Raw genomic sequence first — 10,818 nt, 5'->3', positions numbered from 1 at the left:
AGAATATAGCTTTATAAAATGATTTCATTTAAATTTGGAATTTAACAATTTCTTTAAAATCTGAATGTTCTTAATTTAAAATCTTAATGCTCTTGTTCTTAATCTTAATGTTCTTAAATTTTAATATTCTTAATTTCTTTAAAATTAGAGTTCCTTGTTTCACAAGATTAATACTTTCCAGAGAAATGTCTTTTAAGATTCGTAAACTGGCAATAGAAAACGTTTCTCATTCAACAGAAGTACTAATGCAAAGAACTACAAATTGAAAAATTGAAAAAAAAAAAAAAAAAAAAAAAAAAAAAAAAAAAAAGGCATAATTGATGGTTATCTTTATTATTAGTTAAAGCAATAACTAGTTCATAAGCCTCACTATTATGATATATATAAACACAATTTTAATGATACTGAATAAAAGTTCACAACAAGAAGAGACAGTGGATAGTACTAATTATAATGCAAGACTTAATTTTCATCTACAATGATTTCAGGCTTTGCGTAAGTCATTATTGCATAGTACCTGTCTTATTTTAATCTATTACTACTCTAGATTCTCTATTCTAGAAGCAGTTAGTAAGTACTTTCAGAAACGTGTTGCAAATCGTTCGAACATCATTCTGGGCAGCTTTTTAAATGCATCCCTGTAATCTTTTCGTAAAATTGCATATATAAATGGATTTGTACCAGAAGCAATGAAAATAAAAATCGTTGCCAAATAATTAAGCCAAGGAGGCATATCATAACCAAAACACACTTTCACTTCCTTTGACAAAGCATATGGACTAAAACAGATGTAATACGTTACAACTACAAACACCATGCTTTTGGAGGTTTTGTTCATGTGAGCTTCTCCTTGCGTTATTCCTGGTTTCTCCAAAGAATTGTTGTTTCGCCTCACGAATAACGGCTTTATAGATTTTCCCGATTTATTTGCTGCCAGGATAATAAGAACATTGCATATACTTATTATAATAGCCGGAACATAATAACAAAAGAAGCAACCGATATTGAATACGTTAAAAACAGCTATGTTTCTAGTATAATCCATGGCGCATACACCTTCAGTGTAATCATAATGCGACCAGTAAGGCAAACCACAAGCTAAACCTATAGCAAAGCTCTGGAAGAATATGAGGCAACATCCGCCAATCATGACTTTTGTGGTCATCATTGTTCGGTATTTGAAGGGATGCAGCACGGCTATTGCTCTATCGAAGCTTATGAGAGCCAGATTAAAAGACGATGAGCAAGCAAAGGTGTAGTTGAAGCCTGCGTGCATTTTACAAGCTATCCAACCAAGTGGCCAGTAGTCAATCGCTACAGCGATAGCCGACGGAAACATCACCAAAATGGCAGTCAAAATGTCTATGATGGATAAGTATACAACAAGGAGGTTGCCTGTTTGAACTCGAAGAGTTTCACTCCAGAATGATGCTGTTACTACTGCTGTGTTGCCCAAGATTGATGTCAGAGCTATGACGATAGTGATGAAGCTACCAATAATATTAGATGAGAAAGTCCTGCGATACGGTGTCTTGAAGGTGAAGTTACTAAGAATGGTGTCATTGACCAAATAGTCTTCAAAGCCCAGCGTTATGTTCTCGGTATCCATTGACCTACAATAAATTAACAGGAAGGGTTATAAGCTACATTTAAAACTGATCACTTTTGGAGACAAGAATTAAACATTTAAAGATAAATTTTATAAATAAGTTTTGCTAGAAGGAAAATGAACCGCCTGAAGCAATAATGAAGAGTTGCCTTTGTTAAGAGTTTAAAATAATAGAATAAAGTGTCATGCTCATTTTTTGAGGGCAGTTCCAGTTTTTCAAGCGGAGCATGTCATCGAATTTTCGTTTTCCCAAATATCAATATACCTTATAGTTAACGTTACGTGTATTTCAGTAATCTTTAGTAGATTAGCATGTGCAATGCTGATAATTTTAATAAATAACTATATAATTAGTACAATTAATATAGTACACTTCTAGGGTCTTACACAGTGACATAGCTTGGGTTTCAGCTGGCCGTGGCGTAGGCCAAGTTCATCATCCCCTAATTGAAACAAACGAAAAATTAATCCTCATTGTCCATCAGTGATCTTATTTACAATTTAAACTAGGGCTTCCTAAATTACGTAACTATTGAAGAATTTATGGGTTTAAATTACGTAATTACGTAACTGACCTGTTATTTTTTTATAAAACAATGAATGTGTATTTGTCAGATTATAATATTCAGTATTCGAATATACTATACATTGAACTACCACTATATTCTAATCTAATTAGTACAGGTACTATTTTGCTGTGAAATTAACCGTAGTATAAAGTAATACTCACATGGCTGTATGTATACCAAGAGTCGAACATATATGCAATCGATTATTTATAGAATAGATAGAATATAATTCTATTTATTGAATAGTCTTTATAGAATTTTACGAAGAGGTGCAATAATTCAACACGCGCTTACAACAACTGATAACAACAAATCGTGAATTGGACGACTGATGTTTCAGGTGTTAGCAGACAACACTGAACTCTATTCTTTATATGAAAGAATTAAATCTCGCTGAATATTCATCGAGGACAATCCGACTACAAAATAAATCACAGGGAATTACCGCAAGGCAACTGGTTGTGTAGATGGTGTTAACTAATCGCTAGAGGGACCGAGATGACTAAACTCACTTAAAGGGGATTCGCGAGTTTCGTCAGAGTTTAAATAATAAAAAGCTCCGTCTCCATTTCAGTAGGTCAGAATTGTAGATGCGATAAAAATATGAAAATAAATAGTTTAAATTTTTAGTTCAGATTATAAAATATTACTATCATTATTTATTGTGAAATTTTGCTACCCCCGACACGTTACTCCCCGGAGAGGAGGTGGGAATGTTCTTCTATGCATATCGTTCTATTGGGATGATAATTTCAAATGCTGTTTCGTTCATACCTCAAAATCTGTTTAAACTATTTGTATGATAATAAGGCAGCTTCGTCTTTGATCTAATGTAGAATGTTTTCTAAGTGGCATGGAAACTGATTTCGTAGATCGCATGTATGCATTTAGCTCTAAATATGGATATGTCATGAAACATGCTACAGTAGAATATAAATGTTATGTCGCGAATTTAAATTATTAATATGTGTTTTATTTATTATTATTCTAATATTTTTATTTGTATTCATGTGTATTTTAATCTGGAAAAAATATTCTTAAATTGTTAAAGCCTTATTTAACTGGTAGTTCTTGAAAGCGTAGTGTAACAACGACAGGAAGCGGTTGCAAGAGCCATCTGGTTTATGGCCTTTTTACTAACAGTGGAGGCAGTAGGGTGTTGTGTTGTCGCCTTTTTCTAATGGCGTGTGAAACGAAAATCGTCTTCCTTTCGCTTTGTTATAGTTTCAATTTTGTTACTTCAAGACAGTGGGGATGGCTGGTAATTGGATTCTATTAAAGCTTAGTTCCGCTTGTTAGTTGAGGGGTCCACTTTTTCTCACGTTATGTGTACAGATGTTTTTCGGACTGCACTGTCAGATTTTCTGGAGTTTGATTCGTCATGGGTGTGTCATTTTCTCAGTTTAGACAACGTAAAATTCTGGCATTGGTGTGATTTTAATTTTATGATTCTTGAAAGCCTATTATGAACTCACAGAGTCGGAGAAACTGAGATTTCCTGGGTGCTTGCACCAGGCTAGAGTTCTTTATTCCTGATTCAAGCTAGGAGTAAGAAGAGAAAGAGTGGTTTAAGCTAGGAGTAAGAAGAGAAGAGAAGCTTGAACCCTTCCGGGTTTTGCTCTCGCGTGTACCAGCGGGCTGCGGCTACGGATTCCCGGCTTTGATCAGATGAGAAATTACATTTAAAAAAAGGGGTGCTAGAACTCATCGCAAAAATTTATAGCATCGTCGTTTCTCCATTGTAAATTGTAAATAGGTATTCTCAGGGTGATGCAGATACCAGTGGGTTTGTTGTTTATCCTGCTTAGTGCATTTCCAGTTTGGGTCCTTTCAACACGTTTTTTCCTGGTTTATTGAAGTGTTCCTGATAAAGACTGTTCCGGATTTAAAAGAAGCATCCCGATACCTGTGTCTTCCTTGGGTCTTGAATCTGTTGAAGCGTTAGCGTTCCTGTTTAAGAGTGTTCCTGATTTAAAAAAAAAGAGCTGCCTGATACCACTATTTTTCTGGGGTTTTGACGTGACTGAATTGTTCCTGAATGTAGTGTGTACCATTGATCTGCATCTGGCAAGCAGCACGATTTGGGTTTTGTGGATTTCTTCGAATGGTCAACGAAATGAGTAGGACGATCTGTTGAACTATTTAAAACGCCGTACTTATCCGTCGATGATGGCACACGCGAGAAAATAGGAGTTTGATCTATGAACTTCACACTGTGAGTGATTTTTTTTCCGTCTTTTGTTTTTAAATTGTAACCGAGTAATGATACTATATTAATATACGTGTAAACGAAGTGAATAGAATTAATATGTTAATTTTGGAATGAGATATGTGTTATTTTTCATCTTAAGGTATATTAATTTTTGTAAGCTGTAAAAGCGTGTGACATTATGTGTTACTTTTCATAGTAAAATAATTAGTAGGATTACTGATCAGTTATACATTATTTAGTAACATAATAATATTCAAGAAATTAATAAATGTGTTTGATATATATTCTATGTTTCATTTGTTTAATTTAGGGTATAAGTTACTTGGTCTGTCATGTCCCTCCATTTGTTTGAGCCGGGAGGCTTTTAAGAAACATGAAGTTTAATTGAATTTGGGGTTATTGATATTTCCTTTTGCATAGGTTACTCACAACGCGAACCTAAAAGTTAAATTGTACTACCACTATACGAATGTTTATAAGAATGTCGATATTATATATGAATATTATGAATTAGATTTGAAATGAATATATTTTCTTTTTGAGTATTTTGTCCGGCACCACGAGTCAAAGTTTAAAGTTTTAAAAAGTATTAAAAACTAATAATTTTCAGATATTCAACAATACTAATTAAAACACTAAATTTTTCATATTTAAGATAAATTACAAAATTATATCCATCACCATTTAGAGCGAGAGACATAGAAATTTGTTTCATTGTGACTAGTATATAAGGACATTTCAAGCAAAGATGTTCGCATTCATGTTACACATGAGAAAAACTACAAAAACTCCCTTCCAGATCAGAGTTAGAGCTCGGGTTGAACTACCAGTGTCCGTCGACTTTACCATTTAGTTGACCATTAGTTGGTTTCATATGTTTATCCTAAATATTTTAAAATTGAAAAGTTCTATTTTTTTATTTGGAAAGAATGTTTGAAATATTTTATCAATCAGCTCTAAATGAAATCCTACAAGATAATCCCAATAATCGTCTACATATTAGTGATTCTGTCTATCTAAAATTTCTACAAAAATGAGGAAAGGCATAAGTGCCGTTTGTATTGCACCCTCCATGCCAACTATTATGTCCGGAAAATTAACAAAAGACATAATTTTATAAAGTTGAAAAAATGAGTCATATTATTTTCGTAAAAACTGGTTACAGGAAACTAGACTTCTTCAGAATTTCATATGAATTAGAAATAAATTGAATGTAGCCAACTATGAGTTCCTACAGTGAGTAATATTTTTCTTTTCCAGTAATTGCTTAAGAAAATCCCTTTCTAATTCAAATTTGCTCGCATTTATGCTATACATGTGGAAAATCAAGAAATTGTCTATGCAGCCAGACTGTGTAGTAGGATTCAACCTAGCTCGAATTATCGATCTCATCCGCCCGGTTGCTGGCGGACTTATGTGGTGGTAGTAGTTTTCCTGGCCCCAAATCTTAATGATTATATGCGCCGAAACACGCGTCAAATATTCCTAAATATAAACAGACAAGATAAAACCACAATAGCATAAAATACAATGATGCAAATGATATACAATGATACAATGCTTAAAATAAACAACTACACACACCTCATATAATTATCACAGGTACAAAACAACAAAGCCATGAAACATAAGTTATATTAAAATACATGCTATTAAAGACAGGACATCAAACTCAAATTGAATTAAATAATAAATACCTGTCTTTTTCAGGTAAAGGAACAAATTTGGATTGATCTATTTCCCAATTATATGCTCCAGAGGCAAGTCACATTTCTTAAAATGTTTCGAACGAAGATTTTTAAAATACGGACACTCTATTAAAAATGGCTAACTGACACTACCGAATAACAGTTTGGGCATACCGGTTCACTCTCAGCTTTTAATAGATAACTGTGTGTTATATACGAGTGACCATTTCTCAGACGGGTTAACAAAACTTCCTCCTTCAGGTTCTTAGTGGGCTCCCAACATTCAATTTTGGGTTTACTTTTCTCATATTATTTTCTGGCTGGACATCCCAGAGTTGCCTCCATTTAATCAAGAATCTGTACTTGATGAATTTACGGATAGCTTTGAAATAAATGAAAGTGGATAATAAGTTGATGACTTTACGGATTGCTTTGAAATAAATGAAAGTGAATAATAAGTTGATGATTTTACGGATAGCTTTGAAATAAATGAAAGTGGATAATAAGTGCATTTGATTCTGAGGTGAAGACGGAGCAGGCGTCATGCAGTCTTGTACTCTTCATGTGGTCTTAGGTAACAAAGAAGGTACCAACATGCCCTACTGCTCTTGACCCATCCGTATATATGGGAACGTAACTAGTGTATTTGCGCCTGTGGTCAGAAAAACTTTTGTGTATAGACGAGCTCGTTAGCATCTTTCTGGCCTAAATGTTGGAAAATATCTGGAAGCCGAATCTGAGCATCCTCCCAAGGTGAGACTTCAAAATACTTTCCTGGCTGGGTAATGAGATCTCTCATGTGGTATTTCTCGATTAGTGAGTTAAACCTAAGGGAGAAGTAAGGCATATGGGATGGTCTGGCCTCAAACAAGAACTTGCAACTGTCATGCTGGCAGGCTTAGATTAGACTAGAAATATTTAAAGAATTTTCCCAATTTTCTCACAATTGTGTCGCTTTGTCTTCCACGTATTTGACACTGGAAAATTTGCAACATTATATTTACGTCAGTAATAAATTTGGGAAACCATCAATCAAACTAAACTTGTATCAAGAGGGAAGTTCCCCCCCCCCTCGACAAAATTTGTTTAGACTTAAGGACACTGCTTGATATACATTTAGTTTCAATAGTTTTCAATGATGGTTTCAAAGACGGAAATCAATTTTTTTTTCTGATCATCATATTCTCGTCGATATTTGTATATTCCGTGCCGAAAAAAATAACCCTTCCAATTTATTTCCCGATTTCATAAAAAATGATAGAGAATGTTAAATAACATATTAGACAAAAATGTTTAATTTTTCTCCGTGCATAGAAAATTTGTAAGATTCTAAAACATTTGAATAAGCAACATGTAAAAGGAAACCAAACATCTGTGAAAATATGTATACATGAAAAGATTTAGTGTGTGTAAAATGGAAAAACCTTCGACACGGAGATTATATGAAATTTATGTATAGATCAAGGAAATCGTCTACAATAACTTGCAAAACTGGGTAAAACTGGATTAAATATTGTAAAACTTGATAGTTTCATGTTTTTCTAATTTGTTGCATTTAAGCTTTACTCTGCTCTGCCTAATTCTGATTTTGGGTGCACGATTCATATTTAGTATAAAAATATGAATTAATTCACCCAAAACAAAGAGGATAATAAGGAGTTTATTATAATCTGAATCGATATCCGACTAAATTCCTATTAATCCAATTTGAAGATAAGCTCATAACGTTCAGTTCTTCTCCGCTGCTTAATTTGAATTTGCTTAATTTCTAAAAGGGCCACTGTGAAATTTTTGAAACAGCTAGTATTGACAGTTTCTGCGAATGAATTTGGCTTTGAATTGACAGGAGGTTTCTGTTTACTGCGGAAGGAGATAAATTTTGAGATTTATGCACATTTCTTATGTCATGCGACAAAGTCACAAGTGGATGATGCAAGTGTTGTATTTGCTTCTCTCAAAAGCATCAAACATTGAATATTAGCGAATTAAAATAAATCATGGAACTTAGATAAAATTGCCATAATTTTGTTCAAACAGAAATTCTGCAGCAGCTGCAGAAAATCATCAGTAACGAATTCGGTGGAGAAACAATGAATGAGAGGTAAATTCGAGGTTGGTTTGCAAGATAAATTGAGACTTAAAAACCCTTGTGTCAATTACTCTTCTCTTATTGATTCAAATAAATTAAAGTGTTTAATAGAACGAAATCCACTAAAAACTGTACGAGACATCATCTATACACTATGTGCACTCTTTCATTAGTTTCACGACACTTGACAATAATAGAAATAGTAAGGAAGCTCAAGTAAAGACAAATGGGTACTTCGCAAATTCATTGAGGAAAAAAAAAAAGGACGGCATATGGAAGCGCCGCTTAGAAAGAAATAAAGAATAAAAGATCCCTGTGACGTATAGTGAATATGGATATTTTATAGCAGTTTTTCCCTTTCGTCGCAGTAAATGGGAATGAAAAATGCACTCGGAAGGACTCAACACTTTTGTTTCCAAGGAAGACTTTGTTTACTTGTAGAGTTATTAGGTTATTCTGAAGCAGGAGACATGAAAAATGTACATTATCCTCGCCGGGACTCGATCCTCTGACCTCTTGAATACACTTCGAGTGTGCTGAGCATTACACCACGAAAGCATGCTTAGAAGGCGGGAGAAATACCTTATATACTTTTTCATTTAAAGCCCAACATCAGATTAGGGGGCCCAGTCGCCAAATCTTGGTAGTAGAGAATCATAATCCATCACCCGTTTTTAGTTCGAGCACCATTTATAGAGTCATTAGGATTTTTGATACTGGGACTTGAACCTCAGACCTCTCGATACGTGCCGAGTATGCTGACCATTACACCACAAAGGAATGCTATGAAGGGGGGAGAAATACCTTATACATTGTACGGTTTTGTTATTCGCTAATTATTCCTTGCAAGACGTTAAATTTTAAATGCAGCTAGATGATATTAAGATATGTGGTAAGTATTTGGCAAATTATGTCTTAAGCAACCAACACTTGTGAAGAGACATGGAGTACTGTTGCTTCAGGATAACGCCTGATGACATACGACGGTGTCAACCATGAAGTTACAGCTTGGAAAAGGAAATAATGCCTTATCCTCAATATTGTTCTGATATTTTCCCAACAGATCACTATTTGTTTCAAACTTAAGCCATTTTCGTTCAAGAAATGTTTTACCAATGACGCATCAAATTTTTGTGCAGTAAGACTTCATCACTTTCAGGGACACTGATTTTTTTCAAATATGGTATAAATGACCTTGTCATGCAGGGCAAACAGTGCGTTGATGCTATTTGAAATTGCTTGGATTAAACATATATTTCTCTTTTTATTTTATTCTTTTCCAATCGTTCTTAAAATCAGATATTTCATTTGCAGCAACCCAATAAGTTATGCACAACTGTAGTATGCAGTATAGAAATATTATTTTCAGCTATTCGCAGGTGGTAGGAGCAAATAATTAAAACTGAATGATAGGTTTATTTCTGTTATTACATTTTTTGTTTAGTCTATAAAATAACAATGATGTCTTGATCAATTTAGTTATTTAAAGCTAAATTTTCTCAAATCATTTTAGCTACTAGCTGACAGTTTGCTAGTTAGATCATTTAGCCTCAAAAATAGATTGCTAGGCTGGCTGCACAAACGACGGATTTAATAGACTGCAGGTGGATATCGTTTTCTAATTTAGTTGTGCTATCACGATTGTCACACCACTAAAATTTTAATTATTTTATGAACAATTTAAAGACTAATTCTCTACTTAAATAGTGGAAATGAACTGCGTCAAGTTCAATACTCTTAACATAACCTCAAGATATTTCAAGAATAAAATATATCCATACGCCAAGCATATAGCGAGGTATTGCTGTCTACTAAATCCCTTAACCTAGAAACAGGCAGACTGAATATCTTTGTCAAAGAAAAGATAGCTTTTATTCATTTTCAATCAGCTCCTATTCAGAGACTTCAGTGCTGTGGAATATTTAAAAAGAGATGCAAGAATAAAAAAAAAAGAGTAAAGGGGAAATATTTGCCCTCAATTTTTCTAAAGTTTCATGCTACCTAGCTCAGCCAACGCAATTTTTAAAGATCTATGATTTGTGAATAGTATTGGAAGATTAGGACACTTAGTTCGGTATTATTAATTGATCGAAGTTTTAAATTTTAGTATTTTAGGAATTTTTATTTCGATGAAACACACCAAGTTATATACGTATTCTAAGCAAGTCTTATTTAAAAAAAATATTTCAGTAAACACATGCGTATATTGAAATGAGTCTAAATAATTAAAACTGTCCAAGAAAAATAAATTTAACTGTTAAGTAGTAAATGAGAAGCAACGGAGGAAATTATTCAGAAAGTTTCCAGATTTTCATGGCATTTTCTAGAACTTTCGAGATGCCTTGGCCAAAATAACGGCTGGTTGAAGGTTTAATGTTAGAAGCAACAAATTTGTTATTCCAAGAGGAACTGTAATCACAAGAGGAACTGTAATTAGTTTCCAAACAAATTAAAATGGGTAGGTTTCCACTGAAAGCAATCGATTTAAGGAATGATGCTATATTAGACATTTGGATGGAAAAATTGATAACGGTGTAAAAATTTCAATAAATGAATTTGAAAAATAGTGATTTATTTTTACTTAAAATTAGCATGCCTGTTCAAAATGCAAATAATTTTACTTTAATCTTAATAATTGTTATTGGAATCTT

General features: G+C 33.5%; 1 protein-coding gene across 1 annotated transcript in view; it reads right to left on the bottom strand.

Annotated features, from left to right (window-relative positions):
* Positions 1-320: 320 nt before the first annotated feature.
* The window catches only part of LOC118184964 (5-hydroxytryptamine receptor 4-like), a 91,666-nt gene continuing 81,168 nt past the window's right edge, over positions 321-10,818 (bottom strand). The window contains exon 2 of the mRNA XM_035354724.2: positions 321-1,613. Coding sequence (XP_035210615.1) covers positions 581-1,609 — 1,029 coding nt within the window. The 5' untranslated portion in view covers positions 1,610-1,613 and the 3' untranslated portion in view covers positions 321-580. The remainder of the gene's footprint in view (positions 1,614-10,818) is intronic.

Source organism: Stegodyphus dumicola, chromosome 8 (assembly GCF_044657685.1).
Source record: "Stegodyphus dumicola isolate Sdum_Otavi_A_Nest chromosome 8, ASM4465768v1".
NCBI classification, from domain to species: domain Eukaryota; kingdom Metazoa; phylum Arthropoda; class Arachnida; order Araneae; family Eresidae; genus Stegodyphus; species Stegodyphus dumicola.
This window is presented reverse-complemented; position numbering and strand designations above follow the sequence as displayed.